A 13,163-nucleotide genomic window follows, 5' to 3' on the forward strand; every position below is an offset into this window, starting at 1 on the left:
AAGTGGCTTGTGGACTTGGCAGTGAGGGGATCGCTGACCACACTCCCACCTACACACTCCCGAATGTACTTAAAAATGTCCTGGATGTAAGACACTCCCGGGAAGGCCTCCAGTGAGGCGGGATAGCTGGCAGCCTGGAGTCAGGCTTCCCCAAGCAAAACCCCAGCTCTGAGACTTTCTGCCAGTGACCTTGGGCAAGGTACTGCCCAGACTCTAGCTTCCTCATCTGTAAAATGGAGATAATGAGAATACCACCCCAAAGGCTATTGTAAGATATAAATCACGAATGCTCATAAAGTGCTTAGAACAGTGCCTCAGTGGGCAGCGAATATTCGTTTTCAAGAACACCCTCATCATAGTCCAGCCCCTTTAACAGATGAGGACATTGAGGTCCAGGGAGGAGAGATGGGCCGGCCGGGCAGCTGACCTGGGCTAGAAAGCCGTGTGCTCTCTCTCCATCCACCTCCCTCAGGCCTGCCCATTCTGCTTGCTCTCCCTGGAGCTGGCACAGACTTCTAAATCACCTTGTGTTTCCGAGTGTCTCCTCTGGCCCCCTTGGGTCTGGGTGAGAACTGGAAAAAAAAGAATTTTAAGAGTTTCAGTTTCATTTTTTTTTAATGTTTATTTTTTTTAGAGAAAGAGACATAGCGTGAGCGGGGGAGGGGCAGAGAGAGAGGGAGACACGGAATCTGAAGCAGGCTCTAGGCTCTGAGCTGTCAGCACAGAGCCCGATGTGGGGCTTGAACCCATGAACCATGAGATGACCTGAGCCAAAGTCAGACGCTTAACCGACTGAGCCACCCAGGCGCCCCTAAAGATTTTCATTTTTAAGTAATTTCTGTACCCAGCGTGGCTTGAACTTACAACCCTGAGATCAAGAGTCATGGGCTCTACTGACTGAGCCAGCCAGGTACCCCGGGTGAGAATGGTTTCAACATTCCTGGAATCCTCCAGAGGACTTGCCGATTTCTTAAAAGTTAAAACAGAGGTGCCTAGACTTTCTTGGTTTGCAGCCCTCAGTGTCAGTAATTTTTCATGGCACCCCAGGCCAGAACAAGTACCTAGAAGTTCCATTTATTAAGTAATAAGGTCAAATAATAGTGTTTTTCCTAACAACTTAGTAGTCATTTGAATAACAATACACGTCAGTTGAAAGAAAATTTCCCTTCCGTTCTTAATCATAATTACTTATGGGATGTATCCCTCGTTGGGCACTGCCCAACTTACCAAAAATTTGAAATCAGATCGGACATCCTCAGCTTCACTTCCTGCTTCCCATCCCCCCCACTCCTGAAGTACTTGTATCCCAGCGAGCTCCAAAAACATAGCTTCGTAAAGATACATAGAAAGAATAGAGCACAAGCTAATGTTGAAACTGAACTATCTTGAGCGAGTAATTTATGCGGTGTCCCACAGATAGCCATCACCACTGCTTCCCTCAAAAGTAAAACATCCTGGGCGTGCCTGGGTGGCTCAGTCGGTTAAGCATCCGACTCTTGGTTTCGGCTCAGGTCATGATCTCAGTTTCGTGAGTTCAAACCCTGTCTGGCTCTGCACTGGCAGCATGGAGCCTGCTTAGGATTCTCTCTCTCCCTCTCCCGCTGCCCCTCTCCCCCTCGCACACTCTCTGTCTCTCTCAAAATAAACTTAAAAGGAAGAAAGTAAGACCTGCAGCCCTGCTGAGTTCCCTGGGGTGCCCGAGAGCTCAGTTCAGGAGCCGGAGCGTTAAAGACCTTTGCTAGTACGAGTCCCGATGGTGAGTTCATTCTAGCTCAGGTTCAGAGCTGGAAACACTGACAAAGAGCCCAAGTTTATGCAAGTTGATTAACCAGACCAGATAGTCTGTAACCAGAAGAGACACATTTTCCACTGATAGGCGAGAGTCCAAAAGCCCCACATTGTCAGGGCTCCTGCCAAGTCAGCATGTCTCCAAGCCAGACTGCCAGCTCCTGACTGATTTCTTCCAGGCTGGTTTTGTTGCCACTGGCGCCCCCTGGTGGCACCTCTCCAGGCTCACAGGAGAACCAGCAGCAGCAGAAAAGAGAGGACAAGTGTCTGTTAAGAATTCTAAGTGTTTAATAAGTTGCTCTTATTTGAGCCGGAGGGAGGAAGTGGGCAGCTAACATTCCCTGAGCACCCGCTGGTTGCGAGGCCTAGTGCTGGGCTCTCATCCCTCCAAATCCTCACTCCACACAAGAGCAGACCCCACTGTCACCGCCGTTGGCTCATGGAAACACAGCTTAAGGGAAGCAAGCGCTCTAGCTTTGGAAATGGCCAAGCCCAAGTCTCAGTCTGGGATGTTTGTATCCTAGGCCTGTTTCTTCCCGCCTTGCTGTGCTCACCCCTACACAAAGGAGTGGGCGGTCCCTACAGGAGGGGCCTTGGCCAAACCCCTCCCCCTTAGGAGCCTCTCCTTTGCCCAGATCCTGGGGAAACAGCTGCAAACAGAGTAAACAGGCATTGCTCCGTCTACATGGACGTTTTAGCCCTCAGGGGGAAAGACACATAATTCCGAGCTGAGGAAAGTGCTGAGGAGCCAGAGGCACCGACAGAGCCAGAACCCTTGGCTGCATCGGCGCTGGCGGCAGGAAAGACGGGAGCCCAGCCTCCGAGGCATGGACGTGGACATTGATAAACAAAAGGGCTCACGTCCTAGAAATGGCCCAGACATTTGGGGCGGCGGGGGGGGGGGGGGGGGGGGGGGGGGGGGTTAAGTTGTGTGTTTGGCAGAGTTAAGGGTGGACAGCGTGTCAGGAGCCTGGATAAGGGCTGTCGTCTTTGTGATTCTAAGTATTTCCACACATGTCAGCAGGGCGGAATTTTAGCCAAGTACTAGATGTTGAACCTGACCCCGCAGGGTACACAGTTTCGTCTCTGAGGCTCCCGTAGGCCCACCTGGGCCCTGCCTGCCTGGCCTCAGAATTGTCACTGGGGACCTCAGCAGCCTGTGCGCAGGGGCACTGGGGAACCAGACCTTGTCCCTCACCCTGACTCACAGCTACCTCTGCGCCCTGCCAGGTGCGCGTTGAAGTGTTTCGGGCTGAGGAGTTGATGGCCTGTGCAGGGCTGACCTCACCCAGAATCGTCCCTCTGTATGGCGCTGTGAAGGAAGGTCCGTGGGTCAACATCTTCATGGAACTGCTAGAAGGTAAGGAGCTGGGTCCGAGCCAAGGCTTTCCCACGTCGTTCCCAGATTGACCTTGGTCCCCACTTATTCCATTTTTAACCTCTTGACCCTGTGACATCAGCCGGAAAGGCCTACTTTCTACCACCTGCCCTTTGGAGGCCATTGCCCGTGTCCCGTTGCAGGCCTGGAAATGCACCATGTAAAGACTCACTGTTGGTCTCGTAGGTGGCTCGCTGGGTCAGCTCATAAAGCAGAAGGGCTGTCTGCCGGAGGACCGGGCCCTTTACTACCTAGGCCAGGCCCTGGAAGGGCTGGAGTACCTCCACACCCGAAGGATTCTGCACGGAGATATCAAAGGTGAGGCTCACGCCCCCACCACCCTGGTCCCCCGTGGCCTCCTCCTGCCTGACGGTCCCCAGTGGCAGGGCCCAGGGAAGGCTGGCAGAGCTGTGCTGGCGGGGGGGGAAGTGTGTTGCCCAGGCCCTTAGCCCAGCACCCTGGTTGCCAGGGGGCAGTGCCTGCAGAGAACTGCAGAGGGAACTCCTATGCCCTGGTGACCACTGGGGGAGGGTGGGGACAGCAGAGCAGAGTGGCAGTGTCCCCAGAGTAAACTATCCCTGGGACCTCAGAGATCGGCCTCCCTGCGTCTAGCCTGAACTGATAACCTTCCTCCCTTCCTTATGACTAATGAAAACTAATCAGAAGCAACAGCTGCCGTGTAGGGTCAGCCAGAAACTGCCTCGCTGGAGGTCCAGATTGGGCTGGGGCCTGGAGTGACTCACCTGTTCCTCTTCTTCTCTGGGGTGGCCTGGCAGCTGACAATGTGCTCCTGTCCAGCGACGGGAGCCGCGCGGCCCTCTGTGACTTCGGCCATGCCGTGTGCCTCCAACCCGATGGCCTGGGGAAGTCATTGCTCACCGGTAAGCCCCGCCCCCCCATCCCCCTCCCCCACTGGCCTTCACTAAGCATTAGCCTTCTCCCGTGCTTTCTGTAATAGCAGGCAGAGAGGTGAACCCTTTTTGTCCACCACAATAGTGGCAGCCCATCAACCTCCCTAGGTTAGCAGAAAGCTTTGGTTCCACTTAAATGTAAGAAGGAATATCAGGTGCTCGTTTCTGGGATTCCTGCTACACAGAGAAGGGAAGGGAAAGGCTGGCTGCCTTGCCCCAGGTCTTCTGCCATGCAGCCCCCATGGCACTGACCCCTCTCATCCAGCCTTTTCCGGGTGGCTCTGCTCCCAGCCTGTGGCCTCAGCCATCCCGGGCCTCTGAGCACAGTTTCTGGAAGCACAACACGAGGTCTGACCAAGGGGCCTGGGCTCTGTAGCTGGAGAAACGTCTGTTTTTAACTTAAGTTTTCTGATTATTAAGGTAATCCACATCCCGGGATGCCTGGGGTGGGGGTGGGGGCTCAGACGTTTGAGCATCGGACTTCGTCTCAGGTCATGATCTCATGGTTTGTGAGTTTGAGCCCTGCGTCGGGCTCTGTGCTGACAGCTCAGAGCCTGGAGCCTGCTCCGGATTCCAGAGAGTCTCCCTCTCTTCTGCCCCTCCCCTGCTCATGCTCTGTCTCTCTCTCTCAACAATAAACATTTTTTAAAATTAAAAAAAATAAAGTAATCCACATCCATTGTGAGATATTTAGCAACTACAGAGTCAAGTGGTATAGAAGAGAAGGGCAAAGGAACCTGCCCTGTTCTGTTGCCCAGAAACGTAATCACAAAGACTTTAGATCACTCCTTCCAGTTCATCCTGTTTTTATTTCTGATACCTTGTTAAGACCATTATAACACAACTTTGTGCCTGTTTTCATTTATAGTGTTAAGCGAAAGGTTATTTCCTCATGACCAAAGGAAAATCGACCTTTTATTTATTTTTTATTTTGAGACAGAGATATCAGGGAAGGGCAGAGGGAGAGAATCTGAAGCAGGCTCCACAGTGTCAGCACAGAGCCCAGTGTGGGGCTCGAACCCATGAACTGAAAGATCATGACCTGAGCCAAAACCAAGAGTCAGACGCTCAACCAACTGAGCCAGCCAGGTGCCCCAGGCCAAAACCTTTCAGAAGTGATTCTCTGCCATTAGAGGCCTGTCTTGGTCACCCTGAAGATGTAAATTGGACACAGACATATAACTAGTGGGCTTCTTTTCTTATTACAAAAATAATTTCTAAAATCTTTTGCCGGAAGTCTAACTAAGCAAAAATTAAAAATACAGATCACCAGAGTGGGGGAAAACATTTCATATCTGGTATCGGTTTTTCTAGTCTGCATAGAAGTTATTTTATTTTTTTTGTTTTCCCTTGCTAATATTTCAGGAACATCATACCATTAATTAGTCTCCTACAACATAATTTTGAATGCTCAGGCCCCTCCCCATTTTTTTAAATTTAAAAAAAAATTTTTTTAAACGTATGTTTATTTTTGAGGGGGAGAGAAAGAGAGACAGAACATGAGTGGGGGAGGGGCAGAGAAAAAGGGAGACACAAGATCCGAAGCAGGCTCCAGGCTCTGAGCTGTCAGCACAGAGCCCAATGCGGGGCTCGAACCCACAAACTGCGAGATCTTGACCTGAGCGGAAGTCGGACGTTTAACCAACCGAGCCACCCAGATGCTCTTTTTTAAAATATATATATATTTTTTTAATGTTTATTTATTTTTGAGACAGAGACAGAGTGCAAGCAGGGGAGGGGCAGAGAGAGAGGGAGACACAGAATCCGAAGCGGGCTCCAGGCTCCAAGCTGTCAGCACAGAGCCTAATGCAGGGCTTGAACCCACAAACCATGAGATCATGACCTGAACCAAAGTCGGACACTCAACCAACTGAGCCGCTCAGGTGCCCCGGCACCTCCCCATTTTTCATAGGCACTCTAGGGGTTTGGGCCAAAGGGTAGAGCCCATATTTTGGGTCATACGTTCTTTGTGCCCATCCCCAGTGGAGCCCCTGACTTAGCTTACCCCGGGCAAGTTTGAGCTGGAGGCTCTCCCCCTACTTGAAGCCAGTTCACAGAGACAGATTCGGGGTATTTCGGGAATTGACTGGTGTGCTCACTGCCGAGGCTCTTGCCTATCAGAGTTGACGGTTGGCTTTTCTGCCTTGCGTCACCCCCTCAGGGGACTACATCCCGGGCACAGAGACGCACATGGCTCCGGAGGTGGTGCTGGGCGAGCCGTGTGACGCCAAGGTGGATGTGTGGAGCAGCTGCTGTATGATGCTTCACATGCTCAACGGCTACCACCCTTGGACGCAGTACTTCCGAGGGCCGCTCTGCCTCAAGGTCAGTGCCAGCACCTGGGAGGGCCAGCAGGGCCGCGGGCCCGGGGGCTGCTGGCTTGGGGCAGTCCCCGTCTGGACTGCTCTTCGACCGCCGATGGGAACAGGAAGAGGCCTCATTGTAAGCGTGACGGAAACACGTGGCACCCAAACCAGTGGGCTCAGGGGGTATACATCCCAGGTGAGGGTTCTCCTTAGGTTCGGGGCAGGTCAGGGCTCTCTTCCACTCAGACCCTTGGCCTGACGGGCTGGGCCTGGAGGTCATGGGCACCTTGCTGCCTGGCGCTGTCCTAGCCTCCCTGGCCCCGTTTTTCCATTTCCTTGGAAAAGTCTGAGCCCTCTCCCGTCTTCGTGACCGAGCCCAGCACAGCAAGGTGGGGGAGAGTCGGGAAGAGCAGGAACCGAAAGCCAGGGAGCTGGGAAGTAAGCGGAGGGGGTGGGGGGGGGGCAGGCCACACATGCTGCCTTCTGACCCACAGATTGCCAGCGAGCCCCCGCCTGTGAGGGAGATCCCACCATCCTGTGCCCCTCTCACAGCCCAGGCCATTCAGGAGGGGCTAAGGAAAGAGCCTGGGCGCCGTGCATCTGCAGTGGAGCTGGGGGGGAAGGTCAGCCTGGCGTTGCAACATGGTAAGAGCCCCACACTGGCTGCAGGGGTGAGGGAGGGAGGCCACACGGCCCGTACTGGGCCCACCACCAAAGAGATTCTCGCCAGATCCCTAAGGGGACACGCGGGAGTGCACTGCAGGGTCACTTGCAGGAGAGGAGTAGGCTCAGCAGCGGCGTGTCCCTTGTTGGGAGAGGCCAAAGGCAGGGTGGTCATCAGGGAGATGGGCAGGGAGGTGGGCAGGGTGGTGGGCAGGGCGGGCTCCATGGAGCCCCATGCAGCAGTTAAAGCAACTCCGTGTTCACAGGGCAACCTGGCTGGATTTTGAAACTGTAGTGTGCTGTGTGGGGCAAAAAGGGGATGCACAGAGCGAGGCCTAAAACATAATACCTTTTTTGTAAACTAAATATTGAGAAATAAGAACCACCCGCACTTTGCAAGAACACGATCAAACCCAAAGTGACACGGCACATAGAATAGAATGTCCCCGGGGGGGAGGGAGGGGTGGGCAGGGGAGAGGCAGTGGTTATGGGAATGAAAGGGGAATAAATAAAACGGGAGACAGACCCTGCATGCCCCCCAAAACATAGATGAACTGCCCCCCACTGCAGAGAAAGCACGGAGTGTGGGGAGAGAGGGTAAGAGAGATGGGAAGGGGGGAGGGGGGCAGGGGGAGGTCAAAGAGGCCGGTTTCTGGGAACTCGAAGTTGGTGTTACCTCAGGGCTGTTTTTAAACCTCTACTATTTACAAAGTCCTTCTCTGGAGCCAACTCTGTCAGTTTTAAATTTGCGATTGTTACCTAGAAGGAAAACGAAATAAAAGACAGAACTACTGTCCTGTCCTGTTCCCCTTGTGGGAGGCCCCCTACGGAAGAGGCCGCCTCGGAGACCACACGCCCCCTATGGGGCAAGCGCCCTCCCCCACGGCTTGCCTCCAGCTCTCTGGTCGGGCAGGGCCACCGGGCAGGGCCACCGGGCCGGGCCCCCTTCCGCCTCACCGCGTGTGCCGTTTTCTAGTGGGAGGTCTGCGGAGCCCTTGGAGGGGGGAGTACAAAGAGCCAAGACGTCCACCGCCGCACCAAGGCCACCCACCGCCCGGCCAAGGCCACTCCCATCGGACCCCGCAGGCCCAGCCGAGGGAGCTCTCGCCTGGGGCTCCAGGACCCCAGCCAACCGAGGACACGACAGGCGGGGCCCCTAAGCTCCAGCCCCCTCTGCCCCCCGAACCTCCGGAGCGGAACAAGTCTCCAAGCCTGAACTGGGGCAAGGAGGAGTCTGGAACATGGGACCCATTACCTCTGTCCTCCCTGGACCCGGCTCCTGCCAAAAACCCCAGCTCGGCGGAGCGGAAGGCGATGTTCCCCGAGCAGGAGCTGCAGCAGCTGGAAATAGGTATGGGCGGCCCGGCTGCGACCTCTGGGTCCCCTGTCATCCCCAGGGCAGCCAGCATGGGCTCTCTTCTAAGCTCCTTACCCCGAGGTTGGCTCCCAAGTTCCGGGCAGCCAGACGCACGGCCGGGCCGGGCCACTCCCGCTCTTCACAGCCGCCCTCTGCCTTCGTCTGCAGAATTATTTCTGAACAGCCTGTCCCAGCCCTTCTCACTGGAGGAGCAAGAACAGATTCTCTCGTGCCTCAGCGTCGACAGCCTCTCTCTGTCGGACGACAGTGAGAAGGTAAGCCGGCCGGGGACCCAGGACCCTGGGCACAGAGCTCTGTGTCAGGCTGGTGAACAGGCTGTGTGCAAGTGGCGGTGAAGGGAGGCTGGTGGGGGTCACCCCGCCCTTCGGGAAGGGCTCCCCAGTAGGGCAGGGTGTCGTGGTTTCTCAGGATGAGCCAATCCGTCCGTCTTTGGCGCACCCAGGAACTCGGCAGTGGTTTGGCTACTGGAGAGAGTGGGGAGGAAGATTTGGTCTTGGGGGCCCCCTAGAAATACTCTTCACCTCCCTCCAGCCCCCTGCTTGCCCCAAGAGTGCCCAGCAGAGCCACACTCCAGAGCGGAACACGAGCAATGCCTCACCCCAAGGGAGAGCCCCTGTGTCCCAAATCCCCCCAAGGCCAGGGACAGTCCCCCGAGCCCAGGGGCCTGATTGTGCCCCCTCTTGTTTCAGAACCCATCGAAGGCATCACAGAGCTCGCGGGACACCCTGAGTTCTGGCGTGCATTCGTGGAGCAGCCAGGCGGAGGCCCACAGCTCCAGCTGGAACATGGTGCTGGCCCGAGGGCGGCCCACCGACACCCCAAGCTACTTCAATGGTATAGCCCAGTGCTGGCCCACTCAGCAGCGCCCACGCTACCTGATCCGCCCTTGATCCTGATCCTGATCTTTGATCCTGATCCGGGAGTCCGAGGGCGCTTCTGTCCCCTTCTCCTGGCGCAGCGGGGGGAAGGGAGAGGAAGGCGCCCGGCGCCCAGACTGGAGGGACCTGGCCACGAAGTTGGTTTCGAGCAAAGGCCCTGATTGCCCCAGAGGCTTCCCTGGTGGGGCAGTCAGCAAAGGACCTTGCCCCTCACGGGTTGCTGATGGAGTTCTAGAAGGCCCTTGCTTTGGGGCACATAGCAGTCTCTCCTGGCCTAGACTCAAGAAAGAAATGATGCCTTCCAAAGGGACAAGGCGGAGCAGGACCTTATGAGCAATTTAAGCAAGAACCCAGCAACAAGTTTGCCGGGATCCTCCTCTGGGATTTAAAGTCATTAAGACGAGAAAGAAAACATATATGGACTTCTTTGTTTTCAAGCGTGGCTGCATAGCTTATGTTGTGATTTTGACAGAACAAGGGTTTCATCAGCAGCTCACACTCTTCCTGGGGCCAGTGTAGACGCATGCCTCAAGACCCCATGGCCTGGCCAACAGCTGTTCCAATTCCAGAGACTTATGGCCTAAGTTGCCCACAGTCTAATGTAAGAGTCTCTGTCCTCACTTTCTTTCTGCCTTGTGTGCAGATTGGGTTATTCGTTCCCCATAAGAGCCAACCTTAGCTGTGTGCATCGTGCAGGCCAAATTCTAGATGCTGACACTAAACAACCAGGAAGAACTAGCCGGCGTAGAACAGTGGGGCCACTCGAGCCTAAACGTCGCATCGGCTTCCTCACAGCCGTCCTGCGTCCCTCCGTGTGGGGCTGCGTGTGGGGCTCCAGCACTCACTCTCCTGACGCTCACCTTGCCTGCCTTCTAGGTGTGAAAATCCAGATACAGTCTCTCAATGGCGAACACCTACACATCCGGGAGTTTCACCGGGTCAAGGTGGGGGACATCGCAACCGGCATCAGCAGCCAGGTAAGGGGACAGGTGCACACTTAAGAGGCAGAGTCCCAGAAGTCAGTGTCCCCCGCCCAGCCCTCCAGGGGACAGGCTTTGGAATAAGCAGAAATGGCACCGTGGGGAATAGTTGGCTTCAGTTATCCCTCGAGGTCTCAGGGCAAGCCTGGTGGGAGTGACTGAGGGCTCCCCAGGACCTCCACCTGGGCCAGTTGAGATTCTCCAGAAAGAAGGGCAAGAGTATGCCTTCGGGGCTGCCCGCCTGGCTGGAGGGGACCTCTCCCATGCCACCAGAGACCTCCACTCTGCACCCCGGGGCAGCCTCAAGCCCTGTGCTGCTGCCTCAGGCCTGCTGTTTCCCTCTGCCCCCAGATCCCAGCCGCAGCCTTCAGCTTGGTGACCAAGGACGGGCGGCCCGTGCGCTATGACATGGAGGTGCCGGACTCGGGCATCGACCTGCAGTGCACCCTGGCGCCCGACGGCAGCTTTGCCTGGAGCTGGAGGGTCAAGCATGGGCACCTGGAGAACAGACCCTAACCCAGCCTGCCACCACTGGCTCCGCTCCACCAGAAGGGGCCTGCCTTCTTGGTGCTCTGTGCCGCCCCTGCCACACGGGCTCAGCCTGCTCCCACGGACCCGCCACCCCGTGGCTCGGCAGTGGGACTGCGGGCGAGCAGAATGCCTCCAGGATCTGCTGTGTCTGCCCGACCCCGCCAAGAGAACGCCCGGTGCCCACATGAGGAGGAGGAGGGAGGCAGGAGCCCACTTCCCGTGGGGAGCCAAAAGAGTCTTCTCTGCTCTGGTCCGAACGAACTGGCCTGACCTGCTTAGACCGGTGACCACTTGCTGGCAGTCAGGATAGAGCAGCTTCCGGCCTGGGTCAGGGAGGGATGGGCCTCCAAGCGGGTGTCAGGGTGTCGAGTGCCCCAGGACCCCCCCCCAGGTCCGGCACAGGAGCGGGGAGGCAGGGGTACCCACCCCCGGGTTAACGGGGAGCCCTCTGGCTCCCTTGCCTGGCCATCGAACCCCCTTTTTAGACCTAGCAGCTTTTCTGCCAGAGTCAGGGAGGGAGGAATGCCGGACGCTGGAAGGCTCCCAGGGAGAACTTGGCACGCTTGTCACGTTGCAGCCCAGGTCCTGAGCTGAACTCAATTTCAGCCAAGGACCAGAGGTGTCTTAAATGAAATGGTTCTCAGTCCCCAAGCACATGTCCCTTTGCTGCCGGCCACCAGTCTTCCCTGGAGCAGCAGACTCTGAGCCCCATCTGCAGCCCCAGCACTGCCCCCAACCGGCTGGCACTTAGCCCCCTCGTCCCTCGTCGAAGGGTGTGGGGAGCCCTTACCCAGCAGGAGCCGGCTGGGGCTGGGGCGTGGCAGATGTGTGAGAAAGCAGCAGCCGCAGGCATCCGCGTGCCTCCCGGCCACGGCCACGGTTTGTAACACCATGCACACCAGCTTCCTGAGACACAGCCCCGGCCTCACACTCACACCGGCCCTGCCCTGCCCCTCGGCCAGGGGGCACTGCCAACTGCACTTTGCACTCTGATGACCTCAAAGCACTTTCACGGCTGCCCTCCAGGAGGGCAGGTCAGTGGCTCTGCACGCGCAAAAGCAGGCCAGGAGATGGGGTGAAGGGATTCGAGTCTTGACCTGTCTCTATGCGCACGACCCCTCAAACCTCCGTTTTTCTTTTAGATGAGCCCCCCTCCCACCCTACCCCGTTGCCTCAGCCCCGTCTTTTCTTCAGTGGGGGTGCTGATCAAGACTCATGTAGCATTAATCAACTGTGAATCATTGCGCGGGGGCCAGCCAGCCTCTGCTCCTGGGGGGGAGGGGTGTCCCCCAAGATTCCTCCTTGGGAGAAGCTTGTCCCCGTGTCTTGCCAAGGTGGCCTCTGCCCAGCTCTCCACATCGAGCCATGCTCCTCCCCATGGAGGGACCCCCAGCCCCCAGGACGTGAAGAGCTGCAGCCTTGGTACCGCAGAGTTCGGGTTGTAGAGAACTCTTTGTAAGCAATAAAGTTTGGGGTGATGACAAACGTGGTATGCTGTGGCTGTCCCCAGTCGCCTGCCTACTTACAGAGCCTCCAATCCGAACGGCTGCCTCCCATTGCCTCCTGGGTGGGATCTTCTCAGGTCTCTGCCTTTTGTTGTGGGTGGGCAAGGACTGTTTTCAACCCTTGAGTCAAGTCACTCTTCCCGCCTCTGCCTCCCAGTGGGAGTTTCGAGGCCTCCTTCTGGCCTATCTATTCAGACCAGTTAGGCAAGATGCCCCACCTGGAGGCAGTAGGGAAGTCCCTGGCCAAACACTGCCAGGCTGAGGAGAAGATGCCAAGGCCTGGGCATTGGCCTGACATGGATAGGTGGGGGCACACCGTGAGCCCTGAACAAAGCCTGCCCCACTCCCTCCTGTCCCTGAGGCCTGGCTTCCAGGGAACAGAACTGGGATCCAGCCTAGACCCCCCCCACCCTGCCCTGACCAGATGTGACTTTCCAGGAGTGGGTTCCTGTCTGAGGATGGATGCCACCCCCTCCCCGCCCCGAGCATAGGGGGCCTTATCAAATCCGGCTGCATGCCTCCCCGGAAGCCTTGCTTAATTAAGTATGTGTGTGCGCCCCAGACAGGTGCAAAGGCCATGGAAGCTTACCGGTCGCGGCCCTCTCTGGGACTGCTGGGAAGAGCCGAGCAGTCCTAACTCTATGGAGAGGGCTCGGGCTGCGGGGGTGGGACATCCTTCTCCAGAGGACACTCCCCTAAGGGCCGCCGCACCCTGAGCCAGAAATCCTGAGCGCTGTTCCCTGTCCGCGGGGGAGGGTCGCGGCAGGAACGTCACAGAGGCGGGAGACATCACAGGCGCCCGCGCCCCCAGCATCTCCAGCGCCCTCCCCCCCCCCTCCAGCCCC

The 13,163-nt window shown here is 56.8% G+C and overlaps 1 protein-coding gene and 4 long non-coding RNA genes across 8 annotated transcripts in view; 1 reads left to right on the top strand and 4 right to left on the bottom strand.

Annotated features, from left to right (window-relative positions):
• MAP3K14 (mitogen-activated protein kinase kinase kinase 14) overlaps nucleotides 1–12,298 on the top strand; it is a 45,235-nt gene extending 32,937 nt beyond the window's left edge. The window contains exons 7-16 of the mRNA XM_039220043.1: nucleotides 3,019–3,148; nucleotides 3,353–3,484; nucleotides 3,943–4,047; nucleotides 6,239–6,402; nucleotides 6,878–7,028; nucleotides 8,023–8,397; nucleotides 8,572–8,678; nucleotides 9,114–9,258; nucleotides 10,179–10,279; nucleotides 10,634–12,298. Of these exons, the coding sequence (XP_039075974.1) occupies nucleotides 3,019–3,148; nucleotides 3,353–3,484; nucleotides 3,943–4,047; nucleotides 6,239–6,402; nucleotides 6,878–7,028; nucleotides 8,023–8,397; nucleotides 8,572–8,678; nucleotides 9,114–9,258; nucleotides 10,179–10,279; nucleotides 10,634–10,798 (1,575 nt within the window). The 3' untranslated portion in view covers nucleotides 10,799–12,298. The remainder of the gene's footprint in view (nucleotides 1–3,018; nucleotides 3,149–3,352; nucleotides 3,485–3,942; nucleotides 4,048–6,238; nucleotides 6,403–6,877; nucleotides 7,029–8,022; nucleotides 8,398–8,571; nucleotides 8,679–9,113; nucleotides 9,259–10,178; nucleotides 10,280–10,633) is intronic.
• Nucleotides 318–3,405, bottom strand: LOC120222282. The gene is made up of 3 exons (XR_005526009.1): nucleotides 3,339–3,405; nucleotides 3,077–3,141; nucleotides 318–572 (listed from the first exon to the last, which is right to left on the bottom strand). It is a non-coding gene; the product is annotated as an uncharacterized LOC120222282 (long non-coding RNA).
• Nucleotides 3,404–6,290, bottom strand: LOC120222280. 2 transcript variants are annotated; one of them, XR_005526006.1, is made up of 4 exons: nucleotides 6,083–6,290; nucleotides 4,330–4,407; nucleotides 3,910–4,025; nucleotides 3,404–3,465 (listed from the first exon to the last, which is right to left on the bottom strand). It is a non-coding gene; the product is annotated as an uncharacterized LOC120222280 (long non-coding RNA). The 2 variants fall into 2 exon arrangements; XR_005526005.1 differs by having other exon boundaries at nucleotides 4,330–4,453.
• On the bottom strand, nucleotides 7,724–8,552 carry LOC120222281. Of its 2 annotated transcripts, none has more exons than XR_005526008.1 (3): nucleotides 8,479–8,552; nucleotides 8,302–8,387; nucleotides 7,724–7,805 (listed from the first exon to the last, which is right to left on the bottom strand). It is a non-coding gene; the product is annotated as an uncharacterized LOC120222281 (long non-coding RNA). The 2 variants fall into 2 exon arrangements; XR_005526007.1 differs by lacking the exon at nucleotides 7,724–7,805 and adding an exon at nucleotides 7,977–8,040.
• LOC120222279 lies at nucleotides 9,514–13,039 on the bottom strand. Of its 2 annotated transcripts, none has more exons than XR_005526003.1 (3): nucleotides 12,908–13,039; nucleotides 12,340–12,403; nucleotides 9,514–9,576 (listed from the first exon to the last, which is right to left on the bottom strand). It is a non-coding gene; the product is annotated as an uncharacterized LOC120222279 (long non-coding RNA). The 2 variants fall into 2 exon arrangements; XR_005526004.1 differs by lacking the exon at nucleotides 9,514–9,576 and adding an exon at nucleotides 10,113–10,174.
• Nucleotides 13,040–13,163: the final 124 nt, after the last annotated feature.

This window comes from Hyaena hyaena, unplaced genomic scaffold (assembly GCF_003009895.1).
Source record: "Hyaena hyaena isolate Hyena2069 unplaced genomic scaffold, ASM300989v1 scaffold_856, whole genome shotgun sequence".
In the NCBI taxonomy this organism is placed as follows: domain Eukaryota; kingdom Metazoa; phylum Chordata; class Mammalia; order Carnivora; family Hyaenidae; genus Hyaena; species Hyaena hyaena.